At 40.0% G+C, this 18,260-nt stretch overlaps 1 protein-coding gene across 25 annotated transcripts in view; it reads left to right on the forward strand.

Annotated features, from left to right (window-relative positions):
- NRXN3 (neurexin 3) overlaps nucleotides 1-18,260 on the forward strand; it is a 1,626,608-nt gene that overhangs the window by 35,154 nt on the left and 1,573,194 nt on the right. For all 25 annotated transcript variants that reach the window (XM_042468184.1, XM_042468325.1, XM_042468193.1 and 22 more), the window contains exon 2: nucleotides 17,040-17,057. In XM_042468184.1, the coding sequence (XP_042324118.1) occupies nucleotides 17,040-17,057 (18 nt within the window). The remainder of the gene's footprint in view (nucleotides 1-17,039; nucleotides 17,058-18,260) is intronic.

Genomic DNA, 18,260 nt, shown 5'->3' on the forward strand with positions numbered 1-18,260 from the left:
AATCTGTGTATGCTCAAGTCCCATTAAATATAGTGGAATAACAAAATGGTGCCCCTTATATAAAATGGGAAAATCAAGATTTGATACTTGAAATTTATACTTTTAAAAAATATTTTCAAGTCGTGGATGCTTGAATCCGTGTCTAAAAAATCCGTGGATAAGGAGAGCCAACTGTATTGGGTAGATATTTGGAAAGAATTAGCCTGGACAAGGAAAGTTTTCAGACATGTGATAGGTGGTTACCAAGAGTCAGTTGTTGCTTTCTCCTTCATGGTCATATTGCTTGGGCAAGCAGAAATGTCCATTATAATTATAACTAGGAACAGAAAATTTACTGTAGCATTCGGAGCTAACACTTAACCAGAAGCTCTATATATGTTGATCTCTGGGAATATGTAGGTGAATATGCAAACATGGTGTTTTTTTTAAACCCACATACATATCATTTACTATGATGCCTTTTCAAAGAGGGTTGTTTTTTAAGCAATAATTTTCAGAAATGTTATTTTTTTTATTAGTTACATACTCCATTGTTTCTCCAGTAAACTCAAGGTGGTAAACATGGATCTCCTCTTCCCTATTTTATCTTGAAAATAGCTAGTTGACGTAGGTCACTCTAAGAGCAAGTGACTGGCTCAAGCTCATCCAATATGTTTCATGGCTCAGTAGAGTCTAGAATCTGAATCTCACAAGTCCCTCTTGATTCTATCTTGAGGAATATTGGGGAGGTTATGAACCCTTAAACATTGATCATGAATTTTTGGGTGCATTTGGGCAGAATTAGTCTGAAGTTTAGCATTATGAATATACAGAATATATGTGTGAATATTCACACATACAGGGTGGAAAGGATGACAGATAAACAGAACATCAGCCAACACAATAAGTCACTGAAAGGGTCCATTTAAATATATGGTGTGGGATCTGTGATGAGTACTTTAAAAAAAATTTAAATGTCTGTCATGGGGAAGGAGAGATTGAACATCCTTATGAAAGCCAAGGCTGACTCTTCTGGGATATATATTAATAGGACACTGCCTTTTTTGGGGAAGGGGATGTCCAAAGTACTTTGTGTTACTTCATGGCTCTAATGGAACATTAAATAAGGGTTCAAATTCTTTGCTGATTTCAGTCTCACACAAAAGATGTGTGTGTGTATTTCCCCCCATTTAGTACAACTGAGAGTGTATATACATTTCTCTCTTTTTCTCTTGCATTTAGGGACCTTTTATTGAAAACTTCGTTATATACATAATATATTGGTTTCTGTGTAAAAATAGTATGTGTGTAGGGGTTGTATAATTTTTATTACAGTGCTACAATAACTTTCACTCAAAAAGTCCTAAAATGTGAAAAAATAACTTTGTGGTTGACAAATGTTTTGATATGGTGTCTAAATGTGTAAAGAACCTTTTTCTCTGAGGATGAAGGAATTTGTAAGTATTCTTTACATAGCTGGGATTTGTGTGTTTCTCTGTCAATAAATTGCCTTGTCAAATTAATTAGCAACACATGAATGGTTGCAATAATCTGGTTCAGAAGTGGGCAATGGCCAGGCACTGGGTGCTGCATTATCCTGTGCAGGAATCTGGAGGGCCGCATTATCCATATTGCACCTTCCTCTTCCCCTTGTTATTGTTGTTTGTTATCAAGTCAACTTTAACTTATGGTGCCTTTAGGAATGAGAGACCTCTAAAACCTCTGGTCATCCACTGTCTTGCAAACAGGTCTAGCAAAATTAAGGTGGTCACTTAAGTTTACCTACCTATAACACCTTCCTCCATCTCTACTGTCTCCCATTTTGCTGAGTATTAAGGGGCTCATGTCATCTTATGATATGTCCAAAGTATGACAACTTCAGTTTAGTCATCTTGGCTTCTAGTACGTGTTCAGGACTGATTTGCTCTATTCGTTTGTCTTTCTAGCATCCCATGGTATCTCTAGCACCACATTTCAAATACTGTACATTGATTTTCTTCCTGACAGCTTTCCTTTGTCCCTTACCACCCTCAAATTGTGGTAGTGGTGGGTTTTGTTCCCCAAAAGCCAATAGTGCCCCTACGCCTGGGGAGAGGGCTGTTGGTCACTGCCAAGAAATGGTTATCTTTGTCTTAGGGCTGCCATAAGTTGGAAACAACTTGAAGGCACAAAACAGCAACAAACTACAGTTTTAGCATTTGGCTGGCTCCTCTCACCTTTTAGATGCCTCTCTATCCAGGCCTTTCTTCAATGACAGGATGTCTGATCAGCTCCTTATTTGAATAATGGGTTATATAGGCTGAAGGAAGGTTTTAGAAGTCTTAAAAAGATGAGCCTGCACTACATATTGAAAACTGAGTATTCAATGATGAAAGAAGATGATAGCAACTTTGTATGTCCAGAATATGAAGAAAAGAAGGAAAGCCCAAAATATGTGCAGCTTACTTTTTGTTGGATCAACCTTCAAAGACTGGTTTTGTATGTTTGTTTTATATGTTGAATGTGATGTTATTTTAACTAAAGAAAATTGAGTATTCACCCTTTTCGCATAGGGACATTTTTGGCAATTGGGGGGCAAAAAATTTGAGCCTTTCCCTGGTTTTGTTTTGTTTTTTGGCAGGTGTGTGTGTAGCATTCTGGGGGCAGCATGGACTCTACTGGCTACATCTTACATACAGTATCTTGATCTAGCCTGTTTCTAAACCACAGTGAAGTATATTGTGGGGACAATATTTAACAATGGACTAAAACACTAACACACTGCTCTTTGAAGATACTAATATTAGTATGTAAGCATTCATAGTAGTTTTCCCTATAGGCGACCTGGCCTTCTGACCATCTGTATGTGATACAGAATGGCCTAAATCCTATTGTTAGCCTCCCCTGACTAGAGGAGACCCATTGAATCAGCTGGATTTGTGTGTGGGCTGAGTGTTTGAGTTGAGTTTAACCAACAGAATTCAGGTCAATATTTGTTTTGGGATGTGGTGCAGGAAATTAACATTATCTCACTTATGCATATACCATATTTTCCAGTGTATAAGACGACTGGGCGTATAAGACGACCCCCAACTTTTCCAGTTAAGATACAGAGTTTGTGATATACTTGCCATATAAGACTACCCCTCTTCCAACACAAACCAAATAAAATTTTTAAAAAAACATCAGATTTGATTTCAGTATGGTAATTTTAATTCAAATGCTTATGACATGCAGGTACTTAGCAGGAAAACTTGTTGTATACAAAGCCTGCTTGGATTGGTCAGCTCCTCCTGCCTGCCCAGCTCTCCCTGTCTCCAAGACTTACAAAGTGGTAGCACAAACACGGCTCTTTTTTCCATACCCCGGGCATCCCGGATGCTCCGCCCTTCAGTTACATATGCAGCAACTGCAGATTCTCCAGTCTGGCTCTGAAGTTTCAGCACCTGCCCTATAAGATGACACCTGGCGTATAAGACGACCCCCGACTTTTAAGAAGATTTTCCTGGGTTAAAAAGTAGTCTTATACACCAGAAAATACAGTATGTTATTTTGCTATTATTTATAATACTGTCCCCATGATTGTGCAAGGACCTGCCCACTAGTCTCAGATATGGCACCGGAATCTCAGAAATTGGAAATTTCCCATCTAGAAAGCCTTCTCTCATGTTTCTACTAGATTCAAGGAGGGAACTGTGTAGGCCTGCATATTTTCAGCATGGGAGAAAAGAAGCTTTGGAAATTGTCTGAGACTGAAAATAGTGTAGAATAAAGGATTTTTTAAATTTTATTTTTAAAGTCTCCCTCAGTGCTACTCTTTTCACCTGGCTAGTTTGAATTTGAACAAGGGGGAGAGGGAGGAAATCTTGATGTGGATCTTTAGGCATCTGGTGTATTCTAACCCCTAGAGGGCTGTCTTTCATAATCTCTGCTTTGAGTCCTTTGCCTTTCTTACTATTTGTGCTGCCACTATGCATTATTAATATAAAAAGTACAGCACAGTAGAGAATCCAACATACATTTCAGTAATGTATTAATAATTTGATTTAAGGACTAACCAGAAATCTGTAACCGGATTTCCCAGAATAATTTTTTCTGTTCTCTTCTGAAAGCAGCCACAAGACTCCCAGGTTTAGATCAGATGCACAGTAATGAGTGTAAACTTTCTGCACTAAACCTTGAATCTGAGCCTGCCCTCCAGGTGTTAAGTATGAAATAAACTCACACCTCTATTGAGCATGAATTATTATTATTATTATTATTATTATTATTATTATTATTATTATGCTTTATTTATATAGTGCTGTAGATTTACACAGTGCTGTACATACAATCAGTAAAATAGGTAAAAAATAAACCTGCCCATGGTGTACATTCTATGAAATTATAACATAATACATATAAAATGATACATAATAATACAGGAAAGGGTTCAATGAAATAACAATCATGCAATGCCTGGGAACGCTTCTCTGAACAGGATGGTCTTCAAACCATTTTTGAAACTGGTCAAAGAAGTGATGACCTGTGTTCGTGGGGGAAGGAGGTTCCAAGAGTGAGGAGCAGCAAGTGAAAAGGGATGAAGCTGGAACGGGGCAGTGAAAATGCTAGGCTGAGACAGCAGACCTTGACTACCAGAATGGAGGGCACAAGTGGGAAGGTGAGGAGAAAGAAGGTCTAATAAATAATAATAATAAGTTTTATTTATAAACCGCTTTTCCACAGTGATCAAAGCGGTGTACAGATAGAAATTGCAATGACAAAATATAAAGTGCAGACTAAAAATTGCAATACATAAATAAAACTTCTATAAAAACATTACAATTATACAAATTAAAACCATTACATCAAATCCAAGCTAGCTGAGTGCAATCGATAATACAGTACATATAGAGGGGAGTCACATGATATCAAGAAACATCGGGAAGGCTTGCCGACTGCCAAATAAGGAGGTCTGCCAAATAAGGAGGGGCTAGCCCATGCAGGGCTTTAAAAGTCAACAATAGAAGCTTATACTGAATACAGAAAGGGAGGGGGAGCCACAAGCGCTTGACTACTGGGGCAGTTGGAGGGGCTCATCCAAGCCTGACAGAGGCAGCAGGAACCGCAAGGCTTGGGCATCCCTTGGATGGAAGGAAGGTCTGAGGAGAGTGCTCCAGAGTTCATTCGTGGGCAGGGGTGTGTGTGCTCTGGGGCCCAGGTGGATGACCGTGAGGTCCGTTTTGGCTCCAGCCCCGCTGAGGCTCCCCTGCTCCACTTCCTGCCGTCCAGGCCTCACCATGCACTCTGGAGTGCCGCCCTCGGACCTTCCTTCCATCCAAGGGATGCCCAAGCCTCGCAGTTCCTGCTGCCTCTGTCAGGCCTAGATGAGCATGTGATCACTGGGGCAGTCGGAGGGGCTCGTCCAGGCCTGATAGAGGCTGCAGGAACCGTGAGGCTTGGGTGTTCCTAGGATGGAAGAAAGACCTGGATAGAAGGAAGCTCTGACCTGGAGTGCCCATTCCTGGAGTGCCCATTCCTGGGGGGGGGGCCTGGATGACCTCACGGTCCATTTTGGCTCCAGACCTGCTTAGGCTCCACCACTCTGCTTCCTGCCCTCCAGGCCTCATCATGCCCCCAACTGAGAGAAGGAGAAAGAGTTAGTGAAGGAGGAGAGGAAGGCAAGGTAGGCTTCAGGTGGCTGAGGAGGCAAAGTGCCATTGCCCTCAATGGTCGCGCAACCATGTGGCTGCGCCACCATTGATGCCAATGGGACTTGAGCATATGCGGATTTTGTCATGTATATCGAAGGCCCACTGTACTTTAATCTAATACTAGCAAAGGGATTGTTTTGCTGTTTTTTTTTGGCCTAATTTTAGTAATTTAAAAATTTAAAATGTAAAAAGCAGTACAGTGCGTCCTCGCCTTACGCGGGGGATCCGTTCCGGATCCCGCCACGTAAGGCGAATTCCGCCTATGCTCGAGCCCCATTGGAAACAATGGGGCTCGTGTGCGGCGGCGCGGCGGTGCAGGCGCGTGCAGGGCGCAACGGGCGCGCGCGCCCATTCAATTGAATGGGACGCGCCACCCCTTCCGCCCCGCGTGTGCCCCGTGGCTTGAGCGCGTGTGCTCAAGGCCACGTATGGCGCGCCTGCGTATGGCGCGGGTGTACTGTATCACTATTATACAAATAAAATGTAAAAAGCAGTATGACTGATACTTGTGGGAACTGAACCCTTCCCACAAGGCATCTGACTCCATCCTAGCCTCTGAGGGGGAGAGAGGGTGGGCCAATGCCACCAGGCCTATCCTTAAGATACAGAGCCCTCCATCTGTTCATCTGCCTTGGTCCAGGCCTCAGAGGGAGAGAAGAATGCCGGACCTGATCCCCTTCCCCTCAACCATTCCCTTCTCCTTTTGTGTCGTGTCTTCTTAGATTGTAAGCATGAAGGCAGGGCACCGTCTAATTAAATGATTTTATGTACAGTCCTGTGTAAATTTACAGCGCTATATAAATAAAGCTTAATAATAATATAATAATAATAATACAAATAATAGTGATGTGTGATGTGTTAATTTTTAATATTCACTAAAATAATTAACATCCAAGGATTAGTTTTTGGTTTAATGAATATGTTAGCTTCAACGTATATTCTTCCAAAGTCTGGTTAAGTTATTATTTTTGTGCAACAGATGTTTTCCGAAAATGGGCCCTCTATTCACTTTGAAACCAAACTAAACATCATGCTTATTGCAAAGCATGGAGCTAAGGCTTTTAAAAATAATTTAGTGTCAGGAGAGGATGGTTCTTACTTTGAACATAGTGTGAGGAATGGGTAACTATATTTTCTTTGGTTCAGTTCACAGAACTGAAAATTGGTCAATCCTCTTAGGGCACAGCTTGGAGCATTAGGGGGAAAAGTTCATTTTGGCATCATGGTGGATTTTTCCCCCCCTAAAGCCCAAGCCTCATGTGAAGGGGTGGATAATTTTGGGTTAGAATGGAAATGTGGATGGAAACCTCTTCTTGGTATACTCTTGAGTTCAAATTTTAACCCCATTCCATATGCCTGCAATTATTTTCTGGAAAACACAATTTTTTAGAATACCATATTTTAACAACAACAACAACAACAACAACAACAACAACAATAATAAAGTTTTTTTTATATTTCCTGCCCCTCCCAAGGATTGAGGTGGGATTACATCAGTAAAAATAATACAATCATACAAAATACGATCAATAAAACACTAATAATGAATTAACCGACATTCCCATTAGTTCTCTAAAATAACAATTCCTCAATTCATCAATCGCCAAAAATCATAGTCAGGAGAGGAGCACTCGTCATAACCTTTTATATGGAGTCCAGTGGATAAGCCCATCGGAAGAGATCCATTTTGAGTGCCTTCTTAAAGCCCTCTAAGGTAGTGATAAGACGGATCTCTTCTGGTAGGCTATTCCATAATTTTGGAACCGCAGCAGTGAACACCCTATGGGAAGTTGTCATAAACCTAGTGTTATGATGTTCCAATAAATACTTCCCAGATGTTCTAAGTGTACAGGGTGGATTGTGTAGGGAGAGGCGTCCCCACAAGTAACTCAGGCCTGAGCCATGTAGGGTTTTAAACCAATGCCTTATACTGCACACGGAAGCTAATTGGCAGCCAGTGAAGCAATTTCAACACTGGTGTTATATGGCCAAACCTAGATGTACCAGTGACCAATCTGTTTGCTGCATTTTGAACCATTTGAGCAAAATACTGTATTTTGGGTTCCTTACACATTTTTTTGCACTAATAATTTTTTCACAGAAAAGATTTGAATGTAAAAAATCTCTTGCTATGCTCAAAAACCATTGTAATCACACTCAGTAGGTAGGTAGAAAATGATGGAAAGTCTTCAGAATGGATACAAGATCTGAAGATTTACATTTCTACTAGCCCCAGAATAGTCATAACATGTATCTTCACCCTGTGTGGTACTCACAACTAGCTACAGTAAGGCAAAAGAGGAAGAACAGAAATGAGGATCTCAGTTTTAAGTTCATCATAAAAGAAGGTTGTCTGAGAAACAAGACAACTGGGTGTGCTGTCTTTGTTTCACAACCTTTTCCCTTGGCCTTCCCTCTGCTCCACACTTTTTACTTGAAATATTTCCCATTGAAATCCACAAAGGGAGAAAGTAACCTGAGAGCCATCCAGGTAGGCCTAGCTAAAAGGATTAAGTCGCCCAGTAATTGGAGAGGAAGCCTTTTCAGTACTAGGTCAACAGCTCCCTTTCATCCTGGCTTGTTCCCATCTGACAGCTGTTCAGAAACTAGGCCCAGAGGATTCTTTGTCTGTTTACCTGTAAGCAGGTGTCTGTAGGAACCCCAAAGGCTAAGGCAGAGCTATACAGTGGAAACAGTAGGACTGTCATTTTTAAAAATAGAGATTTGTGTAGGATGGGGGGGGGGGAGAGAAATTCAGCTTCACTCTGTATCAAGAGGATTGGGATCTAGGACAAGCTTATTCTATCCCATTCTATTCCCAGTATTGTGCTCCTTCCTCCCCACTTTTCCTTTCTCCGACCTTTCTGCTCACACCCAGGATTTACAGAACAGCACTTTTCATCAGTGACAAAAATGCAAATGAAATATTTTTTTAAAAATCCCTCAGACATTTTGTACTATAGGCATGGCAGCGATCTAAGCTTACAGCATCATCTGTTTCATCTCTCTTGATCTTCCCTGTTTCCTTTTCTGTCCTAGCCAGGTGGCTAGCGCTGCACCCGACAAAGGCAGTTGCCCTGCTGATCTCTCTTTCAGTGCAGCTATTAGCATCAAAGACCACAAGCAAACAACCTTGTCTTGCAGCACTGCACTCTACAAAGCCTGTGTAAATGGGTTCTTCTATCTAGCACAAAGGAAATCTAACCATTTCTTTTCTCATGGGACCTACCTCACTATTATTGAAAAGTTCAATGCTTGAGGTGCAGATAACCTATGCCTCAAAAGAAGGCCTATGATCACCCAGGTTTTAGAAAGGAAGTAGTATGTAAAGTAAAGGTAAAAGTTTACCTTTGATATGGATGTCTAGTTGTAACTGACCGTATGGAACGGTGCTCATCTTCATTACTAAACCAAGACTCAGTGTTCTCCAAAGACAACTCTGGTTGTCGTGTGGCCTGCATGAATGCATGGAACACTATTACCTTCCCACTGAAGTGGTACCTATTTATCTACTTGCATTTGCATGCTTTGAAATTACTAAGTTGGCAGACGCTGAGACTACTGACAGGAGCTCACCCCATCATGGGGCACCTGGGCCTCAAACTGCCTACCTTCTGACCTTAGGATTGTCAGAACTGGCATCTTAACCACTAAGCCACATATACTATATTATAGTCCTCATAGGCCTCTCCATAATGGCTAAATATGATACAAAAGGCATCACTGAAACCTGGTGGGATGAGTCTCATGATTGGAATGTAGGAATACAGGAGGTATAACCTTTTCAAGAGAAATAGGCCAAACAGGAAAGGAGGAAGAATAGCCTTATATGTCAGGGACATTTACACCAGTGAAGAGATCCAGGACATTAATCATGGAAGCCAGGTGGAGAGCATCTGGATAAAAATTAGAGGTAAACAACAATGACCTTATTGTGGGAGTCTATTAGAGACCCACAAGTCAGACTGAGGAATTGGATGATGTCTTTCTAGAACAGATGACCACACATTCAGAAAAGAGCAATGTAGTAGTGATGGGTGACTTCAACTATCCTGATGTTTCCTGGAAGTCAGACTTAGCCAAATCCTTAAGGTCTAGCAAATTCCTCACTTGCCTTTGTTAGGGTTTGATAAACCCCCCTCTCTCGCTGCTCTTCCTTTGGCTGGGTTGCCCCCCTCTTCTACTCCTTACTTTCTCTCCCCACCTTCCCCTTTCTGAGTTTTGGCACGATGACAGTGCACCTGCAGAGTCAAGGCCAAGCTGACCCAGACAAGGAGGGAGATAAATCAGTTTTCGGTGTCAAATGATAAGACATAGAGTTTCATCCTCATTAAATGTTAAGAACACTTTTAATTTGGGTTATTGAAAGTTCAGAAGGAGGGTGCCCGAAGCTTAAGCACTGTCTTCTATATAAAAGGCTGCTCTCTGCTTTGTCTGGTGGCACAGTTTGGTAGAAATGATTCCTCTGTGTTCATTTGCATGCAAAATAAAAAGCCATCTTGGATCATGGACCTAGTTTGTTTGTTTCTCCTGATTGGTACCTTTACACCTTGGAGACAATTTCATTGTCCAAAAGGTGGAAGAGGCAACAAGGGGATCAACTATTTTGGATCTGCTCCTAACCAACAAGGATGACCTAGTTAATGGGGTGCAAATGGTGGGATACTTGGGTGGGAGTGATCATGCACTCCTGGAGTTTGTTATACAGTGGAAAGGAGAAGCCAGGCATAGTCAGACATGCATTCTAGACTTTAGGAAAGCTGATTTTAGTAAACTTAAAGAAATACTGGGGTAATACATGGTCAGGAATACTAAAAGAGAAGGGAATTCAAGATGGATGCGAGTTTCTCAAAGGAGAGATACTGAAAGCACAATTTCAAACAGTTCCAATGAGGAAGAAAAATGGGAGATGTCTCAAGAAACCAGGATGGATGACTAAGGGTGACTTTCAACTGAGTTAAGTTTTAAACGGAACATGTATAAGAAATGGAAAAATGGAGAAATCACCAAAGAGGAATTCAAATAGAGAGCATGTGTAGGGGTAAAGTCAGAAAAGCTAAAGTGCAGAATGAACTCAGGCTTGCTAGAGAGGTTAAGAACAACATAAAGGGATTTTTGGGATATGTCCACAGCAAAAGGAAGAAGAAGGAAACGGTAGGGCCACTGTGTGGAGAAGATGGCAAAATGCTAACAGGGGACAGAGAAAAGGCAGAATTACTCAACACCTTCTTTGCCTCAATCTTCTCAGAAAAGGAAAAGGGTGCTCAACATGACGATAATGGAGCAGAGGACAGAACTGGGGAATTTCAGCACAGAATAAGTAAAGAGATAGTACAAGAATATCTGGTTAATCTAAACGAATATAAATCTCCAGGACCAGATGAACTACATCCAAGCGTATTAAAAGAGCTGACAAATGTAATATCGGAGCCATTGGCAATAATCTTTGAGAACTCCTGGAGAACAGGAGAAGTCCCAGCAGAGGAGGGCAAACGTTGTCCCCATCTTCAAAAAGGGGAAAAAAGAGGATCCAAACAATTATTGTCCAGTTAGTCTGACATCTATACCAGGAAAGATTCTAGAGCAGATCATTAAACAGAGAGTCTGTGAACATCTAGAAAGCAATGCCATAATCACAAAAAGTCAACATGCAGTTTTAGGCTGCATCAATAGAAGTATAGTGTCTAGATCAAGGGAAGTAATAGTGCCACTCTATTCTGCTCTGGTCAGGCCCCACCTGGAATATTGCGTCCAGTTCTGGGCACCACAATTTAAAAAGGATGTTGAAAAACTGGAACATGTCCAAAGGAGGGCGACAAAAATGGTGAAAGGTCTGGAAACCATGCCCTATGAGGAACGACTTAAGGAGCTGGGGATGTTTAGCCTGGAGAAGAGAAGGTTAAGAGGTGATATGATAGCCCTGTTTAAATACTTGAACAGATGTCATACTGAGGAGAGAGCTGACTTGTTTTCTGCTGCTTCAGAGACTAGGACCCGGAGCAATGGATGCAAGCTGCAGGAAAAGAGATTCCACCTCAACATTAGGAAGAACCTGCTGACAGTAAGGGCTGTTCGACAGTGGAACACACCCCCTCAGAGTGTAGTGGAGTCTCCCTCCTTGGAGGTCTTTAAGCTGAGGCTGTATGGCCACCTGTCGGGGATGATTTGGATTTCCTGCATGGCAGGGGGTTGGACTGGATGGCCCTTGCGGTCTCTTCCAACTCTATGATTCTATAATTCTATATATTCATATGTTACAGGGTGTATATTTTCTGTTACAATAGAAGCTAGTGTCCTCTTCCTGATTAGACTTATTTGCTTTTTCCAACTCTATATACAACAATTAGTGCTTTTAACATTTACATTTACACATACCATTGTTTTCCTTTGCTATGGATTATATTAAGAGAGCTGCCACATAATTGTTTATAAAGCGTAGAAGTTTCATAAGACGGGGAATTAGAGTAGCAAAGTGGGAAGGGGAGGAAGAATGTTACTTCACCTTTCCCCTTACTTTACCTCTTCAAATTGTGAATGCCAGAAAAAGTCTCTCTGTCTCTTTTTGTGTATGTTTGCCTCTGTGTATTTGTTTGTGTATGTCTTAGAGATGAAACGGGATCAAGGAAGCTTGAGTGAGTAGAAGCACCTATAATGGAAATTTTTAGTACTCCTCCCTTGTTCTTACTTGGTCAAGAAACATCCCTCCTCAAACTGACTTTTTCCAGTGGGTCCCCTCCCTCCTCATCACATCTAAAAGATGAGGAAAAGGGGCTAACACAGCTGGCAGAGGAAAGAGAAGGTGAAAAATAAAAGCCTATGGATGTATGGGCAAAGAGGTCCAAATACATGCTATTCAGTCAGGAAGTCCATGGACTGAGCATAGTGATAGGTCCAAAACACAATGCAGAAACAATCCAGTCTGTGAACACTGTAGTTTTGTTGGACATTTAGCCTTCTCTGTCAGAGAGCTCCCATGCCACAACAGACTACCATTCCCAGGATTCCTTAACCCTAACTGACCCAGGGCAGTTAAAGCAGTCTCAGACTAGATTATTTCTACAGTGTGTTTTGGATTTAGGTGAAGCATCACCACTCCCACCCCTCCACTAATTCAGCTGTCTGCTAAAAATGCTGATACTTTTAGTATATGTGTTCTAACTTGAAATCATATGCATATTTTTTCATGAGGAAGAAATTCTTTATATTAAGGAAAGGATCTCAGAAAGGGTTTACCAGAAGAAAACTGAAATATTATTAGCGGGGAAAAGTGATTTGCTTCAAAACAGGGTGCATTTAGAATGCATGGCTTTGTGTCTGTTTGTATATCATGTCACCTTCCCTTCAGCACAATATGTTAAGGAAAATGCAACATGGGACATACAGTAGTAGAAATAAAACATGTATGTGAAAGTCATAATGACTAAGCAAGAGCAATTAAGAAGCCACACAGGTGAAAAAGCTAATGTAATTTAGAAGTCTTGAATGTCAAGGACAGAGTTATAGAATGGACAATTGGAAACACCTGAGATTCATTAAGTGTACAAGGTGAAATGATGAAATTCTTAAGTATGGGTTGAACTATGTGAACCAATCAAAATGAATGTACACGCCCACTGGGTGGAAACTGACTAGTGGGTGGTGATTAACAATGGCTATAATAATTGCTATGTTTGCCAATGTATTTTGTGGGTAGTTTGAGTGTTTTGGAGATATTGGAGATTGTGAGGGCATAGAGTATTTGTATGTAGTAGAATAAAGTAGATCTTTTATATAAGACTACTGAGTTGTCTGGTGTCTTGAGTGAAGATACAAGAGCCGGCAGAATCCTGGAGACATCTCAGGAAGAAGAGTGAGAAGGCTTGGAGAGTTTGTCAGGGTCTTCAGCCTATTCTCTGAAACTCTGCTGCTTTGGAAGAAAAGCATTAACCACTGACCAAAGCTGGTCAGCACCACTGCGTAACAAGGTGGTGAGTTAGAGCCAGAGGTGAAGAGCTACAACTCCCATCATCCCTGACACAATAGTATGTTTGTTTAACTACAGTTTAATAAGCAGTACTCTAAAAAGTTAATTAGTCACATTTCACAAACTGTTCGCTTATTTAATTTGTTTTTTCTTCTTGGTTATTAAAACTACTAGCAAACTTTTTCAGTTAATTAGCAGCCTTGCTCTAAGCTCATGGTGGATGGCATGGTTCATGTGACCACAAAGCTACTCTTCTGGACTCTTGCTGGTGTCACCAGAAGCCTGGTGGTACTACCACTGGCATCAGAATCAAGCCACAAACTCCTGCTCCTTTCTGCCCTAAAGAAAATGCTCCAAACGACCTTTCTTTGGCAAAACCCAATTCCATCCACTAAAGTACATTGCCTCTTCCTTCCTTCCTTTTTTCTTTCTTTGTTCCTTCCTCATTTCAGACAGTAAAACCACTTTTGTTTTTTGAGGGGAAAATCTATGAGATGCTTGATGCCTCCATTTCACAAGGCAATATGGTGCAGGAATGTACTCTAATGCAGGAAGCCATCACAGATATGGCTTTTCAGGATAGATTAAGGCTGTTTGGAATAACCAGCTCACACAGTATTTCAAAGGAGGTAGATTTATTGTGGTGCAAAGAAAGAGAGAACAGCTTAACTAAATCCCTATTCTATACATAGCATGTAGGTATGTATAGGACAAAATCCAGGATCCTTACAACAGGATCCAAAACCAACATAACACAAATCCTTGAGGAAGACAATGAGAAGTGAGGCGGGAAAAAGACAGGTTCTGAGGCCTAAACTCTTGTATCCAGTAAAGCTTTCCCAGACTAACACATGGGCCCTCTCCACTGTCCCACAACTATGCCTTCTTTGACTCTCCCTTAAACTGCCTCATTGCAATGGGGATTACATTTGATTGTAATTTTTATTGTGCTTTTACTAACTGATTTTTATGCTGTTGTATTTTAAATTGTGGATTAGGGATTGTGTTATTATTTTACTATGTTTTATTTTGATTGTAACCCACCCCGATCCTCCAGGGAGAGGCGGACTATAAATAATAATAATAATAATAAGAAGAAGAAGAAGAAGCTTAACAATGCAGGGTATATTGAATTAGTCCAGTTATGGTGAACCTTTTAGAGGCTGAGTGCCTAACCTGCAACCCAAAACCCACTTATTTATTGCCAAGTGCCATGTCCCTCTGGCTTTCTAGTAACAAACTCTGGCAAACTCTGTGCTGGGGTGATGGCACATGTGCCAACAGAGAGGGCTCGGAGTGCCACCTCTGGCATGCGTGCCATAAGTTCGCCATCACTGAATTAGTCAGTCACCGCTGAATAGCCAGTCTCTGCAGTTGTGTGGGATAGCACTCACCAATGAGGCAAAGATGAGATTGTTCCCCATTGAACATAGCTGAGTATGGTTATGACAAATAGCAGGACCTCATTTAAACCATTTGATAATACAGAGGGATCTTGTTTCTAGATAAGGATTTTGCTGACAGGGAATGGCAGTTGTTACTCTAAAAGGTGAGGGACATTGGGAGTCCCCACCAGCATTGCTAGTGCTTCCTTGAAATTCATGGAAATGATAGCTCAAAAGGAGGCTTGTGAGAAGAGGATAACTACAAGGATCTTCTTACCTATGTATACTGGTCATAACAGTGTTTATTTAGAAATGTGCACACAGACATACAAGAGCCAAGGAGAAGGTAAAGATATTTTAATTTAAGGAAGGTTTATAGTGTATGCTGCAGACAAAACTTTAAATGAGGCGGAGGGCTGTACTGTTTTCATATTATTAAGTTTCTATATGTCTTTTAATGCTGTTTTTAACTTGTTTTTAAATTTAAAAATGCCAGTAACGTAATTATTTTAACTTTTATATTAACAATTTTTGAATTGTATTGTGCTTTTGAATTGTATGCTACCTTGGCTCCTATGTTGGGAGAAAGGCAGGATATTAAATAAATAAAATAAATGGTGCTTGAATAGCCTCCATGTACTTGTAAATTACTCTGCCCATTATGTGTCAGAAGTTTCAGTTGGCTTTATGACCTATTATAAAATGGATGCACTTTATAAGTCCACATATGTGCATTGTCATTGGTATGTGTATTGTTATTGCTTTCATGAGTAGCTTTCAAATGCAGCAGGTTTAAACCTGCAACATTCCCATTATTTCTAACTACAGTATAGAAATGTTAGTGGAGTAGGGCTCTTGGAAGTTGGAAGCCTGCAACATCTGGTACACCACAGTTTCACAACTCATGATATACAGGTCTGGCTTTGATTTCCTACAGAATAAAACTCTACATTTAAAAAGCCATATCTTTAGGATTTGTCATAGATTGTTGCTATAGAGTGGAAAAACTAGCAATCACAGCAACTTAAATAGAGTAGCCCATATCTTTAGGCAATTGTATAACGACAGCAGCCATATGGTAGTTCATCAACCAACTTACCATGTACCTCTTCATTATTACTTTTACTAATGGTAAACGAATTGTATTCTTGAACAATTGTTTTACTATTCTATTTTAATTGTTTTAGCACTAATCAGCATTTAATTGCTAATTGTGGTCTTGTAACTGCTGTTGTGATGGGGACTTGTATAGAAAAATGGAATAAAAATTCCTTAATAGTAAGAAAGAAGTACTGGCAGACTTTGGGACACAGAACAACTCTATGAACTCTTTTCAGTAGAGATGACAGGAACTGGACAAGGGGTACCCTGTGTGCAAAGAATGTGTGCTGCTACTGAATTATGGTGAAAGATGATACATTGAAAACTCCAGCAAATTTTCCCCATTGTCTGCAATGAAGGATGATCATAGGAAATGGTGGACATGTACAAGATTAACATTTTTTTTGTTCCCCTTTGGCAACAGAGTTTGAGAGCTCAGCAACTGGTCATACATTCATGTGAATCCTCTGAGAAACTGAAACCACCTTCTCTCCTTTTCCAGTAGAACTAGAATTAATTTGAATTTATGTGTGTGAAACTATCCTGCTGCTAAGCAATGTTGTTTTTCTCTCTTTCTCTGAAACTGAGTGTTAAATTAAATGACACAGAATATTCTAACCAATATTCTTTCAGGAGTTGGCTGAGTTGGATATATCTGATTCCGGAACTTCTCTTTCCTTCCAGACAGATAGGATATCCGATTTATTCCTACATGCACAGAGGAAGGGCAAGCCAAGTCCTTATCCCTTGCATGGGTGGGCTAATGGCTGTAGATGGGTGACTTTCAAAGCAAACTTCTAGTTTTGCATGAAATTGATTTCCATGCAAAGAAGCTAAGCTGCTTGTGTGTGTGCATGGGTTTTCTAATATACTTTCTCTTTCTCTCTCTTTCCCCCTCTCTCAACCCATTTCCTGCTTCCTTTGAAAATGCTTCATCAGATGCCAGTCGTGTTCCAGGTGAGTGTTGTGTTTGCTAGAGTGGAATGTTGCTTTTTGAGGACAAAGGAGAAAATGAATGAGAATTTTAGGTTTTAGAGCAACTTAAAAAAAATCCAGTTACATACTCAAAAAGACATTCCATTCTGAGGATGGTATGTACAGGTGCAACATAGTGGAGTATGTTCTGGTAAGGTTTACATGATAAATGTTTTATATAGTGAAATTTAATATTTTGTATTTTGATGACTGTGCTGGCTCTTATTTATGTACACTGCTTTGAAATATCAGTTTAGACATGGCATGTACTTTATAATTTAATTCATAAAAGGTAAATAAAATTGCAAAGCACTTAGGTAAATAAAAGGTAAATAAAATTGCAAAGCTGCAGTTAGTGCAGTACAGATGTATGAAAGAATACAGTAAAGATTCAATTTAATTTTGTTCTCTACAATTTTTTAAAAATAAGTTTTTTCTCTCCCAAGAAAATATTCATCCATACAATAGACATATTTTCCAGTTCTTCAGCTCAATATCCTCAATTCTGCTATGTAGTTTTTACTTTGGGGCATGCTGGTTTGACAAAACGAATGAATCAATGCTATTCAAAGTCTTGGTTTGCCTGCATCCGAAGTCATTCGCTTGATTATGAGATGCATCTTTCCTATGCCATTGGTAGCCTTTCAATGCAGCAGCTGCATGAAACTGTGGACCTCACACCAGATGCCTCATGTAGATGTGGCCAATTTTTTGCTTTGTTTGAACTGGAGAAAAGCTTTAGGAGTTTGCATATTTGAATAAAAGACTAGTGGATAGAGAGTGCTTGACTATATCCTTTCTGACCATTTTCCTTATAAAAAGTGTGCCCTGCCAGCTACTTTCTCCAAGCCTGAATTCTTTTTTGTTAAAGTACAGTAGTTTTTATTAAAGTTTAAAAATATATAAAAATCAACATTTATCATTTATTCATAACATATAAACAACAAGACAGTACCTTCAACACATACACAAATAACTTCAATCACGTATAAAACATATATACACTTCTCATTCATTACTTCCTTACTACCAGTCTTATCTTTTTATTTTTGGATTCTTAGATTTTAGATTACATGTTAAATAAAAATCACAGTAATGAGTTTACTATTTTAATTATACTTGTTTTTACAAATTCTAAACTCCTCTACAGTCTTCATTACAGTGTAAATTAAATAAAGCAAGCCC

Source organism: Sceloporus undulatus, chromosome 1, assembly GCF_019175285.1.
Source record: "Sceloporus undulatus isolate JIND9_A2432 ecotype Alabama chromosome 1, SceUnd_v1.1, whole genome shotgun sequence".
Classification (NCBI taxonomy): Eukaryota; Metazoa; Chordata; class Lepidosauria; order Squamata; family Phrynosomatidae; genus Sceloporus; species Sceloporus undulatus.